This window comes from Macrobrachium rosenbergii, chromosome 41, assembly GCF_040412425.1.
Source record: "Macrobrachium rosenbergii isolate ZJJX-2024 chromosome 41, ASM4041242v1, whole genome shotgun sequence".
NCBI classification, from domain to species: Eukaryota; Metazoa; Arthropoda; class Malacostraca; order Decapoda; family Palaemonidae; genus Macrobrachium; species Macrobrachium rosenbergii.
This window is the reverse complement of record NC_089781.1, coordinates 23,019,872-23,038,284: the sequence shown is the minus strand read 5'-3', so window position 1 is coordinate 23,038,284 and position 18,413 is coordinate 23,019,872. Positions and strand designations below refer to the sequence as shown.

At 38.2% G+C, this 18,413-nt stretch overlaps 1 protein-coding gene across 1 annotated transcript in view; it reads right to left on the bottom strand.

Annotated features, from left to right (window-relative positions):
* The window catches only part of LOC136827054 (uncharacterized), a 30,735-nt gene extending 13,910 nt beyond the window's left edge, over positions 1-16,825 (bottom strand). Inside the window, exons 1-2 of the mRNA XM_067084805.1 lie at positions 16,616-16,825; positions 2,598-2,877 (exon numbers count right to left, since the gene is read on the bottom strand). Coding sequence (XP_066940906.1) covers positions 2,598-2,877; positions 16,616-16,825 — 490 coding nt within the window. The remainder of the gene's footprint in view (positions 1-2,597; positions 2,878-16,615) is intronic.
* Positions 16,826-18,413: the final 1,588 nt, after the last annotated feature.

Here is an 18,413-nt window from a genome sequence, read left to right as displayed (position 1 = left end):
AGTATCTAACAATTTATTGTATATTTACTTATTCAGAAAAATGTGTTGATACTAAAGAAGGTGGAATTAATATGGCAGAGAGAGAGAGAGAGAGAGAGAGAAAGAGAGAGAGAGAGAGAGAGAGAGAGAGAGAGAGAGAGAGAGATAAATGCTGAAGGCATCATCAGGAACCATTGATGTTGTACCTCAAAGTAAACTAAATATGTCTTCAAGGTCAGAAAGTCCAAATTTCACCGAAATGATAATCTCTGGCGCCTTTCATGTTTTCAATCGGCTTATTGTTGCAAATGTTCAATTACTAGCAATCTTTCGATTCAAGCTTGTGTAGGAAGAGATGAAATCAGGGAGATTAATTGGCAGTTAGAGTTAGTTAATCTGTGATGGGTACCTTTGTGAATTAGAATTATGTAAACAGATCCCTGCACACACGCAGTTTCAAAAATTCAAAGACCAAGAATATTGAATGTAATTCGTCTTAGTTTTAAGAATGTTCTTATTATTTGTGTGGCAATATCGTTAGCTGCATCTTCAGAAGCATGTAAATAAACGTAGACCCGTTAATGAGCTTCATATATTTTTCAGCGTTCATGTCAGTTACAGTGACGGAAATTTGTTAGGTCTTGAGTATATCTCCCCCTTTATTTACCAAGGGTGGTGTGGAATAATAATAATAATAATAATAATAATAATAATAATAATAATAATAATAATAATAATAATAATAATAAATATTATTATTATTATTATTATTATTATTATTATTATTATTAAACAAAATGGCAGTTTCAACAGCATTTATTTTATATAGTAAACGCTCAATTTTTCTTATCAATTGGGCGTTTACTATATAAAATAAATGCTGATGAAACTGCCATTTTGTTTAACAAAACTTGTATTAAAAAAGGTCTTTTTCCTATTATTATTATTATTATTATTATTATTATTATTATTATTATTATTATTATTATTATTATTATTATTATTATTTCACCAAACAAACACCCAATGTAAATGGGGTATGCATCTTGGAAAAGCAAGACACTGCACCAGTCACTGCCACTTGCATCCTTTTACAGCTGAATTAAAGTTGACCCCCTTGCATAGCCTAGCAGCCGCCTCATACAATCAGAAAGTTGCCGTGTCTTGCATTCATATCTCTCCCTTACCCCTTTTGCTTCTTACATGTCAGGTCCTATTCTTGGTGACACTTTAGTCGCCATTTCAAGCCAACATAGGTCTTCCTCTCATCCTTCCTTTCTGGACCTTCGGATTTTACGCCCTTTTGCTGAGTCTGTCGTTTATCAATCTCTAGATGCTTTGCCACGTCGTTTTATTTTAACGTTTCTCGCTCGTTCAGCCTTGCTTGTTTTTCTTTGACCGTTTCGCTATCTTTGAAGATTTGAAGGGTACGAGAGCCAGTCCTGTCGTCAAGTATGATTACTGGGTGGATTTTCTTAGACTGAGCATCTGTCAAGATGACTATGCGGGTCCCAGAATAGCTTCAGGAATTCCAAGTTATTATTATTATTATTATTATTATTATTATTATTATTATTATTATTATTGCTGAATTTATTCTCCGCATACACATGAAAAAAAATTAAGATTAAGCAAACGCCTTTTACAGTATTTGCATTATCTTTACGAATTCTCAGCATCTATCCAAATCTTCAAATAATATTTCTGCCTTTAGAGAGGTATATTGTCTATCTGTGGATTTCAGCTTGGCCCAATTGAAAACAGTGTTGTCGTCACGCGTCGGACTGCGCTACGGTGATAACCTTTTCCTTTCACGCCTCACATGTTTCCAACTTATTAGGGATTTCAAGCTCTGAGGAATAAGGGAAATATCACAGAAGACTAGTCTTTTTGAATTTCTCATAAGTAGCTATTACTTGAGTTTTTCTGATGTTTGCCTTACTCCATTTTGAATATATGGATCTCTGTAAGAACTCATTATTATTTGCCGCAGTTTTCCTCATCTTTGGATAGTTGAATTGTATACTACAAGATATGCATGCTGGAACTTTATTATGGTACAATTACAAATCGTGCGACGAAAGGTTATTGATGTCAATCTAGAATGCAATATTTTGGGGCAATTAGACCCTTTCACCAACCGTCGCTGTCACGCACCCCAGTGGACTGTCTGTTATCAACTCTGGCTCTTTACAACACATCTCGCTTATCTTGGCTTTTTTTTTTTTTTTGCCTTTCTGTGAGTTCTTTTTACAACTGAGTTTAATCCTGGTCTCGTTATCCTCTTGCGTTTTTTCTTTTACATTGCCAGTGTGCGCAGTCCTCTATAATGTCGTTGCTCTTCTCTTTGCCGTCTCTCTCTCATTGTAGCCTTGTCCTCCTTGCCGTTGTCCTCTTTTTTTATATCCTCCTCCTCCTCCTCCTCCTCCTCCTCCTCCTCCTCCTCCTTTTTCCTCCTCCTAATCCTCTTTTCTAATGTACATTGCCAGTGTTTTGCCGTCTCTCTATAATTTTAGCCTTGTCCTCCTTTGCCGTCTCCTCTTTTTTTTTTAGCCTTGTCCTCCTCCTCCTCCTCCTCCTCCTCCTCCTCCTCCTCCTCCTCCTCCTTTTTCTTTTACATTGCCAGTGTTCGTAATCCTCTATAATGTCGTTGCTCTTCTCTTTGCCGTCTCTCTCATTGTAGCCTTGTCCTCCTTGCCGTTGTCCTCTTTTTTTATCCTCCTCCTCCTCCTCCTCCTCCTCCTCCTCCTCCTCCTCCTCCTCCTCCTCCTCCTCCTTTTGGGAGCTTCCATTCTTGAAGGGTCCGAAGAGGTGCTGCCTATCTCCGCCTCCTTCCACTAATGGATTTCCTCTGCTGAACTTTGAACACCGTCCCTCCTTCTCTTCTCTCCTCTTTCGCTATATTTGTCCGACATGGGTTAAAGAGATGAGGAAAGAGGTTCCTTCTTTCGAGGAGAGAGAGAGAGAGAGAGAGAGAGAGAGAGAGAGAGAGAGAGAGAGAGAGAGAGAGAGAGCAGGCGGAAGGAAGGATGAGGTCAATAGGAATATCCTGAGGGAGGAGAGAAGGGTTGAAGGATGCTTTAGGATGAGGCCCCATTTGCAGTGATAAAAGTGTCCGGGAGAAAATCCCACCTGAGTTGGGATTAAATGGGACGACTGGATATTATGGGTTAGTAGGAATAGTGCCTTCCTTCGCTTTCATCTTCAGTGTTCTGTAAACAGCTGGTTTGTGGGGGCACAGGGATGAAACTGACGTAGGATTGGTACTTTGATACATTTCAACGTTGTTCGTACTTGAGGTCGTAGGGTTGACACTGACACATTTTAACGTTGTCCGTACTTGAGGTCGTAGGATTGACACTGACACATTTTAACGTTGTTCGTACTTGAGGTCGTAGGATTGACACTGACATATTTTAACGTTGTCCGTACTTGAGGTCGTAGGATTGACACTGACACATTTTAACGTTGTTCGTACTTGAGGTCGTAGGATTGACACTGACACATTTTAACGTTGTTCGTACTTGAGGTCGTAGGATTGACACTGACACATTTTAACGCTGTTCGTACTTGAGGTCGTAAGATTGACACTGACACATTTCAACGTTGTTTGTACTTGAGGTCATCGAACGGAGTGACTCGACTCCTTGGATCTTTCGGGTTTTACTGTACAGACACCAGTCAAAAGGGTCCGTAAAATAGCTTGTGATATTTCATTAAAGGCTGAATAATTGTGACAGGAAACTCTGGGAAGAGTAGGCCTACGTCTAAAGTAATTTTCAAAGATGAGGTTGCTAGCCTTATGCCCTTCTCTTTCCCTGGCTGAGGCACTCACCTCTTAGTTTATCAACCAGTTGCATAATTCACTAGAGACAAATATAGTTGCTGTTGTTCATAGATGTTTTAAAACAAGTTGTCAGAATTAAGTGGGGTTTCGCTTCCTGCCTTTTCCGAAACTGTAATAAACTGGCTGAGGATGACTCTACAGTGATACAGTGCGGTAGTTTGATAACTTGTGATGATAACGTACGGTATGATGCAGTAGGCTTAGATCTGACATGACCAGGAAGTATGTTGAAGTGTCATAATTCGTTACATGTGTGAAGATGTGGAGCGATGTTTCGATAGCTTGGACTTTTTCCAACTTGCTTTCAGTCGCAATAGTGATGTACTCGTACTTTTAAAAGATTTACCTCTTTCACTTTTTTTTATTTTCTTGATGTTAATAATTTCCGCGTGTAATTTTGCATTCGAGACATTTTTTCCAAGTTTTATATATCGTTTATTATTTCATATACGCGTTTTATAATTTTCCCGTCGAAAATGACACCTCTTTGGAACAGCAGAAAGTTATATCCCTTTGGAACAGCAGCCGTATTGCCTGAAAGGGGTAAAATCTGCTGAGTGCGGAGAAAGGATCCCAGACTTCTTTAGGAAAATAATAATAGCGCGAAAACCCATCAGGATCTTTCGACCCACTTTGTCCGCCTTCTCTGCCATAATATATTCTCGATGTCTTTAGGACTGAAAGAAAATTTGGGAGAATCACGCCAACCGGAAGCTCAGCTCTGTCTTTAGGTGGATTTTAATTGTTTACACGAAAACCGAGGTTGGGGTGTTTCCTGTAGTTTGATTTGCAAATCATTATTATCTCTCTCGCTTCCAGGCGACCTGCAGCAAAAGGTTCTGGCTGTTCAGATGTGTGTGGTTTGGTCATCACGTGAGAGAGAGAGAGAGAGAGAGAGAGAGAGAGAGAGAGAGAGAGAGAGAGAGAGAGAGAGAAAGTGCATATTATTTTGAGGTAGACATATAGCGGAAATAGATTCATCACGAGAGAGAGAGAGAGAGAGAGAGAGAGAGAGAGAGAGAGAGAGAGAGAGAGAGAGAGAGAGAGAAAGTGCATATTATTTTGAGGAGACATATAGACAAATGATTCATCACGAGAATATTATTTTGAGGTAGACATGCAGGAAATAAATGAAAAAAATTCATTTTCATGATCTTGAAGTACAAAAAAACGTGCAGAAATAAACCTTGCATTACTTTTACGGCGAAAAACATTTATTTCATTAAAGGGAACTGCAGACGGTGGCGAAGTTTTGAAAATGTGCAATGGAAAGACATAGTCTTGCACTCCATAGCTTAATCTGGCTATAATATCAATTGAAAAATGAAACAAGTGAAGCCTCTTATGTTCCTTATCACTCAACTGGATTCAGTATCTTTTATATACAATTAAGTTTAGGGTCTTACATGCGTGTTTCATATGAATACTTGATGATTCTGAATAACAACAGCAGTGGTAAAAATAAAAATAATCACTCTATATTTTATTGGAAGAACGCAATCTAACAGTGACGACGAGATGAAGTGGCGCTTTGTTTTTATGGGTATTTTTATCCTCTTTTTTCCTTTTCATTTAGATTCTCGTTCCCAGCGTCCAGTTTTGCATAGGGTAAAACTCGCCCCCTTTATATATGAGAGACAACGAGAGGTTTAAAGCATATGAGGTCAAGCCAGCACATCGCGGGGCAGTTTATGACTCATTCCTTGCACTGTAAAACATTTTTCATTTGTTGCTTGATTTTCTGTTGCAAGTGTTCTTGTTGTTGGTTAATCGTTTTCGGATATATATGTATATATATATATATGTATACATATATATATATATATATATATATATATATATATATATATGTACATATATGTGTGTACATATATGTATATGATAGACATATATATATATATATATATATATATATATATATATATATATATATATATATATATATATATATATATAATATTTGTTTTAATCATAGGGCCTTTCTTGACTTCCAGCTGGCGCTGGTACCCATTCACTGCTGGATTAACTGGGTGCGGTAAGCCATATCTATATTTGCATCCATATCAATATTGTATATATATATATATATATATATATATATATATATATATATATATATATATATATATATATATATATATATATATATATAGTTATATCCTCAGATTGTCCTCAGATCGTGATAAGGTTGCTTGCTCCTTGTCCCTACTTGACTTCCAGCTGACATTGGTGGATTAGCTGGTTGCTGTAGGCCAGAATTGAACCACGAGCAACCGGACCTTTTGGTAGAACGACAGCACTGAGGAAGAATTGTTCAGAAAATCATTAGATGAGAATTATTATGCGTTTTGACGATGACAGCAAAATATGAAAGAAAATATAAAAAAATGAATATGAACAACAGGAAAGTCAAGAAGGCAAATGAGAGCCGGGAAGGACAAGTAGGTAATGTTAGAATTGATGGTGAAAGTAAGTGTAGTGAGCAAAAGATGGAATTTTTGAAGTAATCATTGAGCCAGGTGTGTTGAAGAGAAGAGGGGTGTTGTCAAATGCGAATGAAAGAAGAAAGATATAACCCGTTAAAATGAATGATTAATTTAGGGTGAATGGCGTAAAAGGGTTGAAAGGGCGAGAGAAGTGGGGGATGCAAATAAGTAGTGAAAAGTGAACGTAGGGGCAAGGATAAACGTTTTGAAGTGATCTCGTTACCTGGAGGGAATGGGGAAAACGGAGAAAATGATTCGGAGAACTGTGAAGCTGCTATCATGCAGAAGGACCTTAATGATTTTTAAAAGCATTTGGATAAATTGATAAAAAGTGAGAGTAATGATGGCGGACGAAATGCCAAAAAATTCACGAAACTGAAACTTGACGACGCTGGCAGGCGAAGAGAAAGAGCAGGTCATAGTAAAAAGAAAAAAGTTTCAGCTAAATATTTGCATATGGTAAGAAAGATAAGGCATGAAATATGTATGTACGCTCCAAAGTACGTTAGTTAGGTGCCTTTTATTGATGATCCCTTCACCATTATGGAATCCTGTAACGGACTATTATCCATTTTCCGGGAAAACCCAAGCTGGAAAAATGTACTTATTTTCATATTTTAGAATGAGCGTTAATTTTGAAATGCGGGAAATTGTGGTGTATATTCAAAAAGTATTTACTGAACGTCTTTAATTACCATTATTGTATCTAAAATATAATAACTTCTGTATCCTTCTAGGTGGTATTATATCAGAGATGATTAGGTAACCTTAGTGATCACTTACTGGTAGACATTCCAGTGGCTCGTCTTGATCCTGAGGTGCAGTGTAACAATTAATTGAGAACGACAATAAGCGACTTTCATGGGGCTAGAGATTATTGAACAGACCCAGAATAATAGATTAACAAAAGCAATTTTCACTACGATTTCGTAAAATGATTATTCGATGTTTTAATTACGAGTAATTAGAAAAGAGATCCAACAGGAAATCTGTCAACAATATTCAGGCAAACCATGTTGAAGAGATTTAGAGCAACTGCACATGACATGCTCGAATGGCCAAAAAGTCCTCCGGTTAAAGAAGACCTGCACTCGGCCGTGTAAATAAAAAAAAGAGGAGAAAAAAATGAAGGAAAAACGAGAAAGAAACAGAAAACCATTGTGACAGTCCTTGACAATATGAAAGCTGAGACAGACAGACAGATGGGCAGTTTGACAGATGGCGTAGGAACAAAGGAGAGAGAGAGAGAGAGAGAGAGAGAGAGAGAGGGTTCGCAATACGAGAGAGAGAGAGAGAGAGAGAGAGAGAGGAGGCGCTTTTCCGAGGGTTCTCTATACGAGAGAGAGAGAGAGAGAGAGAGAGAGAGAGAGAGAGAGAGAGAGGAGGCGCTTCCGAGGGTTCTCAATACGAGAGAGAGAGAGAGAGAGAGAGAGGGTTTCAGAGAGAGAGAGAGAGAGAGAGAGAGAGAGAGAGAGAGAGAGAGAGAGAGAGAGAGAGAGAGAGAGAGGAGGCGCTTTTCCGAGGGTTCTCTATACGAGAGAGAGAGAGAGAGAGAGAGAGAGAGAGAGAGAGAGAGAGAGGGTTCGAGAGAGAGAGAGAGAGAGAGAGAGGCGCTTTTCGAGGGTTCGCAATAGAGAGAGAGAGAGAGAGAGAGAGAGAGAGAGAGAGAGAGAGAGGAGGCGCTTTTCCGAGGGTTCTCAATACGAGAGAGAGAGCGAGAGGAGGCGCTTTTCCGAGGGTTCTCAATACGAGAGAGAGAGAGAGAGAGAGAGAGAGAGAGAGAGAGAGAGAGAGAGAGACAGACAGAGACAGAGACAGATTGAGAGAGAGAGAGAGGAGGCGCTTTTCCGAGGGTTCTCAATACGAGAGAGAGAGAGAGAGAGAGAGAGAGAGAGAGAGAGAGAGAGAGAGAGAGAGAGAGAGAGAGACAGATTGAGAGAGAGAGAGAGAGACAGACAGATTGAGAGAGAGAGAGGAGGCGCTTTTCCGAGGGTTCTCAATACGAGAGAGAGAGAGAGAGAGAGACCTTTTACAGACCTTACAATTGTTCAGGTTCTCAGGTCCCTCAGTGTGAGGCACCTTTGATGTCTACCAGAGAGTTGCTAACGCATCTTCCGGTATATTTTGCATCTTCCAGTCTTGGATGGTCTGGGAGAGAGAGAGAGAGAGAGAGAGACAGATTGAGAGAGAGAGAGAGGAGGAGCGCTTTTCCGAGGGTTCTCAATACGAGAGAGAGAGAGAGAGAGAGAGAGAGAGAGAGAGAGAGAGAGAGAGAGAGAGAGAGAGAAGGCGCTTTTCCGAGGGTTCTCAATACGAGAGAGAGAGAGAGACAGAGACAGATTGAGAGAGAGAGAGAGGAGAGGGTTCTCAATACGAGAGAGAGAGAGAGAGAGAGAGAGAGAGAGAGAGAGAGAGAGAGAGAGAGAGGAGGCTCTTTTCCTCAATAGGGGAGAGAGAAGAGAGAGAGAGAGAGAGAGAGAGAGAGAGAGAGAGGAGGCTCTTTTCCGAGGGTTCTCAATACGAGAGAGAGAGAGACAGAGACAGAGAGTAGGGGGTGAAGCAGAGATCTAAAATCCTCCTTAATCTTCGCTAACTTAGATGACTTTGTTTTGCCAAACTACCCAAAGACTTCGCTCATAAAAAGGCTGTAGTGAAGATATCAGATCCTGTCTCGTCATCCGGAGAATAATACGGTCATTTCTAGGCTTCATTTTCCTGGCTCGATATGCTTTCCTTCTTCTATTAGAGTCCTGCTTGTACTTTATTGATACCTCTCTCTCTCTCTCTCTCTCTCTCTCTCTCTCTCTCTCTCTCTTGATGCTTTATTTCGAATTCTTTTTCATAAAGCCTTATATGGCGCAATGACTTCTGGGTGTCCTGTCTTTTATTTCAGCCCGTTGACGGCATTGCTCATTCTGTCTGTAGCGCTTTACCGTCTTATTGGAAACCGTAGAAAAAAAAAATACTCCTTTTATGTATTAATCTAAGTTTTTTTTTTTAATCATTGTTTGATGATGTCACTTTGCGAGATGGTAGGACTGTTGAACTGTGTAATTTCAGACTTTAAACTCCGTAGGGGGTTAGTGCCGTCAGTGCACCTCACGGGATGCACTGTAGGCATTACTAAAGGTTCTTTGCAGCGCCCCTTCGGCCACTAGCTGCATCCCCTTTCACTCCTTTTACTGTACCTCCATTCATATTATCTTTCCTCCATCTTGCTATCCACCTCCTCACAATTACTTCATTGTGCGGCTGCTAGGTTTTCCTCCTGTTACACCTTTCGAACCTACCTACTCTTAATATCCTTTCCAGCGCTGAATGACCTCATAGGTCCCAGTGCTTGGCCTGTGGCCTAAACTCTATATTCCATTCCATTCATGCCCTAAAACTAGATCAGATCGTTTGGTTGCCTGTCGGTAGTATGTGCTTACAAATCAACATAGGTATCGAAAATTTAGCCTGATTACATTCCAGGTTCTCGGAAATCTCTATCCTTAGCTTTTTAGTTTTCTGTAAAAGAAAAATATTGTGCCGGCTTTGTCTATCATTCCGCACTTTTTCTGTCCGCCCTCAGATTTAAAAAACTACTGAGGGTATAAGGCTGCAAATTGATAGCCATTATCGTACATCTGGCAACGGTATAGGCTAGGCCACCACCGCCCCGCGGCTCATACAGATGACACTGAGACCACCGACAGATAGATCTGTTTTCGGAAGCCTTGATTATGCGATGTACAGAAATTTATTACTCGTTTTTATGAAATGTATTTGCTTGAGCCTTTATATTTTTCGAAATCAGTTATTTCGTGTGTGGAAATATTATTTATTTTGGACCTGCCTGATCTTGGAAAGTGTAGCCAACAGATATTTAAGTCGTATATTTTCATGTTTCACACATTTCAAGCACTGTATACAGTATCATGATAATTTTTTCAAATTCTTAAATCTACTTTTTTTTTGTTAAATGGGGTTGGAGCTTCTTAATACTGATATATTATGCTTAATCTATATATATATATATATATATATATATATATATATATATATATATATATATATATATATATATATATATATATATATATATATATATATATATATATATATATATGTGTGTGTGTGTGTGTGTGTGTGTGTGTGTGTGTGTGTGTTTGTGCGCGTGCGTGCGTGCTCAGGAAGCTTTTTGTCATCGTAATGACTAAAACGGAATTTGAGACTTCGACAGACTTAGGACAATTCTTTAAATGTTTCCGATAGTAATAAAATCAACAAATCCTCCGCTTTGACATTTCGTACGAAAGTGTTTCAAACATCTCGCAACAAACTACCGGCGCTAAACAGGAAATGTCTGTTTCATTTGGCTTTATTGATTAAGGTGGTGAATTTCGCCGAGCGAAAGGGGGGCAATAATGGTTTTATGCGGATGCTCCCAGAAAATAGTATTTTTGCTTCATGCGCTCCGAAATAACCTCGTCCTCATTAAGCATTTGCAAGCATGGAGGAAAGATTTGCAATTTTGGAATTTAGCCACTCGCCGATTTGAAGCGAGACAATTAGGGTGGGTCGCTTTGTCGGCGTTTTGTGTTCAGCATATAACACCAGTGGTAATTAAAACGTCTGATACTTGTGCAAGTCCATCTTTTACATTTTTGTTTTTTTAATATGTGAACAGTTTTGTTATGAAGGAAAATTGTTTCCTAATTACATTAAAACAGCGCTTCGTTTCTGACGATGGAAAATAAATCAACGGTTCTGTGAATCAGCAAAACTCATTTCATCTCTGCCAATTAGGTGCATATGATTGAATAATCGATTATTGTTATCGAGAGAGAGAGAGAGAGAGAGAGAGAGAGAGAGAGAGAGAGAGAGAGAGAGAGAGGTTGGGTGGGGGAGAGCCTTACCACATGCAATCCAGATTATTTCGCTAATTACTATGCCAGTCAAATTGTTGGAACAGGGAATTACAGGGACAGACGAAAAAACCATGGCCCCTCATAGTCTTTTATTAATTTTTTGTATCATAATTACGCGAATGATACCCCACTTTATTGGCTAACTCTGCCAGTAAGGAAAGTCCAGCATTTTGGGTTTTAATTAGGTCGGGCGAAAATACAAAAAAAAAGTCTTTAATGCAGAGGCTGCGATGGTAAGGCATATTGCAGGTAGATGAGAAGGGGGTTCGGGGAAGGGGTGGTAGAATGATTTGGGGGGGAAGGGGGGCGGGGACTTGGGGAACTATGTAGATATGGTAGGGAACTAAAAGAACTAGAGAAAACGTTGAAAGTATTCGAAGAATACTGGAAATATTCATTATCAGGAAGACTTTTACTATACTTGAAATATTTTATTCTTTTTTGTGCCCATGGGATAATGACGTAGTTTGGCCTTGATTGCTTGACGAACCCGGATGTGTTTAGATCAAGATTCAATTTCCCGAGTGTGTGAGTTCACTTTCATTCTCACTATCTTTTACCTCCTGGCCTTACACTATTCTGTTACTAGGCGCAGAACCTGCTCATCATTGTTGTCAATACTTAAAAACATTCCCCTTTCACGCAGTTTTCCGTTTTCAACCCATCAAAATAGAAGCAAGTAAGCTGACTGCCTGTGGTCTGAGCCAGCCTGTACACCTTAATTATCTTAGTAACATGCATAACTCGAATAGATTCTGAAATGGGCAGCATTATTACGGAATATTTCCCTTTATTTTGTGTACTTCGTTTTGTGCTTGTGTGATGCAAAGATAAAAATAGTTATGTTTCTAATGCGAGTGGTGCGTTGGCGCGTGCACTGCGTCCAAAAAGAATAGGTGTCAAAAATATACCAAAAGATTGACAGTCCCTGTGAATGTTGAACAGAGACAAATTTTGAGCTTATATTTTGGTCTCAAAACCCAGACTCAAGATTTTTTGAATTATTCTGTTATTTATGTGTATTTGAAGAACTCCTAGAGTATTCAGGTCTAGAGTTTTTGCCAATCAAAGGCACTGTCGAGTGAAATTAACAAGCTATGAAACATTCAACTTGGATGTCTTTGAAGAGTATAACCTTGCAAAGATTATATTGTAGCAAGTTAAGTTAAGTATATCTTAGTTTAACCAGACCACTGAGCTGATTAACAGCTCTCCTAGGGCTGGCCCGAAGGATTAGATTTATTTTACGTGGCTAAGAACCAATTGGTTACCTAGCAACGGGACCTACAGCTCATTATGGAATCCGAACCACATTATAGCGAGAAATGAATTTCTGTCACCAGAAATAAATTCCTCTTTCTCTTCATTGGCCGGTCGGAGGTTCGAACTTACGGCCAACAGAGTGCTAGCTGAGAAGGGAACCCAGTCGCCCAACGAGGAACTATATTGTAGCCAGACGGTTGCGTATAAAGATTATGTTTTGCTTTTGAGAATTATGAATTTTTGAGAGATCAGAACGCGCCCACAAATCTATTCTAATTATTATATAAAACCTAAGTAACGTTGTAGTAATTTTGCTCGCAGAAGATTACATTCTGCAAAATATAGACTACTGTAGAGGCATAATTTTCCTAGTGGATTGCGTCTCTTTGAAGCAGGAAGGATCTTATTCTTTGTTCTTTTACTCTTTTCTTATTTTTGACTTTAATACTAGGTCAGTTATTCTTTGTTCATTTTTAAGTCATGGTATGACATGAAAAAATATTTTTAAGCTGTAATTATTTTGCAGAATAATTTCTGATATAATTATTTGGCAATGATTTAAAATTATCTCTATTAGATTTCCAACTTCTTGATTTCTTTTTGACGAAGTTTAATGGATCTCTCTCTCTCTCTCTCTCTCTCTCTCTCTCTCTCTCTCTCTCTCTCTCTCTCTCTCTCTCTCTCAACACAGCAATTTGAAATGAGCGAACACTTCCGTCTGTGTGCGTTGAAAACGAAGACAGTTATTAGCTTTAAAAAGTGAAGGTTTTTATGAAGGAAAACGAAAGGATATTGTTGCAACATCATGTTTGTCGCACATTTATGAGTAGGGCTTTGATACGGAGTATTTTTGGTATAATATCGTTGTGGAAACATTATTATAACGATAAATATAAGCTAAGGGTGGTGAAAATATGCTGAACATATTCGTAGAATTGTTTAGTTTTTCTCAAGAAGTAATATGTGATAAATTCGTTTTTATGAGTTTAATTCCTCTTTTACGTGTTTTCTGTTCATATACATCGGGTTGTCTCCTTTTTTTACCCGAGGTCATTCCCTTAGAGTTAGATATATTGCCTGCCAGGTCTCGTAATAGAGGCTAAGCACGGAATTCTCACCAAAGACCCCTAAGATATAAAACCACTTGTGCTTGGTTTACATGGGTTATGCAATTGATGAAGCAGTTGCATTCATCCTTACTCTTTTCCATCTCCTTCAAGAAAGGAAGAAGTTGCTTATAAGCCGGGAATTTCCACATGTAAAGTTTCGGATGTTGGGAGAAGACGAAGTCGGTAGTGAGGTTTACAAGGGCGCTCCTGAGACGACCATTTCTAAATCACTTGGATAACCCACGAGGGAGCCATTTTACCCCTTATCACGCCGAAATGCTCATTTTGAGTTCGAGTTACCCATTTCATTCGGCCGGCGTTTCTTGCTCCACGCTCCTAAAATTTTTTATCTAGCTTTCTTTCTACTCTCTCCCGTTTTGCTTCTTCATTTGCCATGCAGATCGTTTTATCGTTGTCTTTCGGAGTTTAAGATTATGAGGTAAAACAGGGTATTTTCTCTATGAATTATGAACGCAGCGCAACTGCAGTGAAGAATGAGGTCGAGGGTTTTTAGCTTATAATTACGTAGAAGACACCAATGTGCATGCATTGCGCCAGTCTAGAGTGATGCATAACCTGAGGTTATACAAAGCCTTACTCGGAAAATAGTGCGAATTAATTTCCCCTGCAAAAGGTGCATGTTTCTTATTGGTTACTATAAGTTTTCATTTTAATCACAATACTTTTTCGTCGGAATCGTGTACCCTGTATATTATGATCATTATTTGTCAAGTAAACGTTTTAGTACGATCGCCATTTTATGAAAAGTCTTGAGTGGGTGTCGGGCACAAAACCAAGTTCTTTATAGTTCCACCCATCCTAATCTTTCACCATCTGCCAGAAATGAATTCCATAAATTCATATTTCACGGTCTCGTTCCCTATCGAAACCTCAAGATTTATGCGGCAAGTTTGGTCGCAGTATTAGTATGTGGAATTACTTGAATTTCTGGGTTGTCGGCAATTAACCTGTTCGAGATGTCGCTTCAAGAAACTTTTCAGAAAGTTCCTTGTCCTGGAACAAGCTCCTGCTTTCATGCACCGCCGGTTGATGGACTTCCATTATGAAATTCTGTCACATTTCACGTTGCTCAAGTGATGGATTTTATTATTTTCCACTTCATTTTCCTAATTTTGTTTGTTACTGTCTTCATAGCTTTTTTCTATTAAAGTGCAGTTCTTAATATTTCCTTCATTTTGTTTTTTATTCTCCCCATAACTTATTTCTATTATTGTGCTATTTTTAGAATATTTTATGCTGCGCGTGTACCCCGCGAGAGAGAGAGAGAGAGAGAGAGAGAGATTATCGTTTAATGCCAAAACATAATACTTACCTTAAAATGGGCTCCGGGAAATGTAGCGAAAGCCACGCTAAATAAGTCAGGTATTTTCTGACTTCCTTACTCACGAACATTTGTTTTAAAAGTAGATTGCAGCAGTAATGAGCTGTACTTAAGTTGTATCCCCAAATAATGAACGGCCAACTTTTCAATCTTGAACCTTGAGATTACTCTTCTTTTATTACAGAAACTGTTGGAGTTCCCTGGACCTGAGCTTTCACTTTGAAAGTAAATAGGGGATTTTGCAGTTGTTTTGGTGAGTGTTTGTCAGTGTTTTTTTTTTTATAGTTATTATTATTATTTTTCTGAAGATGAACCATATTCATATGGAACAAGCCCACCAAAGGGGCCATCGACTTGAAATTCAAGCTGCCAAAGAATACAGTGTTCATTAGAGAGAAGTAACAAAAGGTAATGGAAATTAAAAAAAGAAGAGACCACTTATTAAAAAAGAAAAAAAAAAGATATATGAATTAATTGATAAATGAATTGATAAAAATGTAATTAAATCATTTAAATACATTTTAATATTTTGGCACATGAATATAGTCTGTTTTCTTATATGCTGAGTCTGTTATTAATTTCGACGCTGGAATGTTAGGTTACTACGATACAACTGGAAAGACAAAATTACCAAAAGATTTCTCTCTCTCTCTCTCTCTCTCTCCATGAGCTCGAATTACTTTTATTGCGTTTTAAGTGCAACTCAGACATGTTGTATATTTTGACGAAATTTTCTCGATGAGTGACAAGAAAATTATGCTAGTAAGTCAGAAGGTTAACTAAGAGTTTTAAAAATTTATGTAAGCAATGTTATTATTATTATTATTATTATTATTATTATTATTATTATTATTATTATTATTATTATTATTATTATTATTATTATTATTATAATACTGACCTTGACTAAGGCCAATACTATATTCACTCAGCCACATTCGATCTAGTATTGACTTGGTAAATCACAGGTCAGTTATTCATACCCCAAAAGAAGAGGTTTGTATTATTATTATTATTAATTATTTATTTATTTTGGTCTATCACAGTCATCCTATTCGATTGGGTGGTTTTATAGTGTGGGGAGGTTCCGGGTTGCATCCTGCCTCCTTAGGAGTCCATCACTTTTCTCACTATGTGCGTTGTTTCTAGTAGCACACTTTTCTGCATGAGTCCTGGAGCTACTTCGGCATCCAGTTTTTTATTATTATTATTATTATTATTATTATTATTATTATTATTATTATTATTATATTATTACTGAAGACAACCAAATCATTTGGTTAACCAGTTAGGCAGACGGGTAATTTTTTCCCTCTTTACATTGACTGGCTAGTTGTTATAAATATATACTCATGCTTAACAGAAAGTTCCAAAATAATTTTTTGCCAATTTGTTTTTCGCTATGGCATCCACTTCATTGCGCTTAACCCCGCGAGCTGAATATTAAATGAAATTGTAGTATTAGGTCTTATATGCTTGGAGAGGAGTTAGACTGTGCGTGATTTATACTTTAGATCGAAAAGGGTGCCCATCAGTAAAGAAAAAAGGAAAGGGGAATGTAGTTGATGTAGAACAAATATAACAGAAGTGTTCAAAATATGTTGTCTTATAAGTAGTTTGTAACGCAATGTGTATTGGTATATGGAAAACGCGCAGTAATGAAGGCGAGGATTAACCTGTGGAATCTCCTGTATCAAATCTTCTTTCTGTGGAATCTCCTGTATCAAATCTTCTTTCTGTGGAATCTCCTGTATCAAATCTTTCTGTGGAATCTCCTGTATCAAATCTTCTTTCTGTGGAATCTCCTGTATCAAATCTTCTTTCTGTGGAATCTCCTGTCTCAAATCTTCTTCCAGTCCAGAAAATTTAGTTAAGGAAAATGTCATACCAGCCAGAATAAATCGCTTGCAGTAGATTAAGGTCGGAGTTTTGTGATTGTTGGCGAATGGCATCTTAATATTATGAACGAAATTAAACTATTCCACAATTAAATCCCATTAATCCGCGCTCACATGAAACACGGCAGGCGAACAGCAAATTATGGGGAAGATGTATAAAGGCAAATGAACGAAGTTTTGAACAAAAGTACCGAGCGGCATATTAAAAATAGGCGTGCTGAAATTAGGAACTCCTCCTCAAACTAATCCTGCCGTCCGTCCACGCCCAAGGAGGAACATGGGTGGGTCTACCTGAACTTTTTATTCCCTCCCCCCCCACCACCACACCGTACTCCGTCCCCGAAGGGGCCCGCCCGCGCGACCTAAAAGTAGGGAATAAAGTTGATCTAAGACGTCTTTTGGGCGAGTCAAAGAAAGCGAGAGAATCTGGAAGCAAAAGTCTATAGGACCCGCTGGTCCCTTAAAACCATCTGGAGAACTTTGTCGAAACTTTGTTGGGTCGGAACGGAAGGTGTGATCTTTGAAGATGCTCATTTCCGCCCCAGAGATTCTCCTTCAGAGAGAGAAGTTCGATTAGAGAGAGAGGGAGAGAGAGAGAGAGAGAAAGAGAAGAAAGAGATAAATTAGACCAATGATACGCACAGACTTGCTGTAGCCCTGTGGTATTTCAGTTTTAGTTTTTAGTAGATAGGTAATTCATTTATAATTATTTTCATTTTTGACGTACTTTCCTGATGGGGAAATACCTCAGTTCCAGTCCGATTCCTTGTGATAAACTCTAAAGCTGTTGTATCTCTCTCTTCGTTGTTTGAGACATGATGAAGTATTTGACTTTATTACATAAATGTCATAACTGAGGAAAGCAAAGTTTAGATATGGAACGGGAAAACACTAGCCAAGATAATTATTTGATCTTTGGGGAACTGGCTGTCAATAATTATTAATCAATATCAGTCTTGACTGTATATTAGTTCAGAGGACAAAAGTAGAAGAATGTTTTTTTTTAAATATTGACGTATTTTCATTCTTGTTTAAGTACCTTTAATTAAAGCAAGTATAAAACTCTTGGGTTAAAAGGAAGATATACAGGAGGCGTTCTCTATCAAGTGTGATTGTCATGGAGTACACTGATTTGTTCCAGTAAAAAGAAATTATTCTAGTCCTTCACCATTAGGATTTTATTTGGCTAGCACTGTCGATAAGCACTTTTGAATCTTTCCTTTGTAGAGAATTTTTCCATTCGTTCGTAGTCTTAAGTTGCTAATCTGATAAAATAACTAAGTACACCGTAAGCCACATCAGGTAAAACTTCCCTATCCGTCTGTGAAATTTTATGTCATATTAGCCGTACGTTCTAAGCTGTTTATTTTATTTTTAATATACATAAGCCCTGAGTTGAATGCCAGACCACTAGCGCTGTCACATCATGTTTGTTACCATATGCTTCTAAGCAGTAGTTCAGCTTGAAAAACTCTGACGCATTTTGAGCTAATTAGGATATTTTTCTTTCTGAGGAATTAACTCTACAGGATGATAACAATTGGCTTAATCCATGAAAATTTTTATTATGAATACA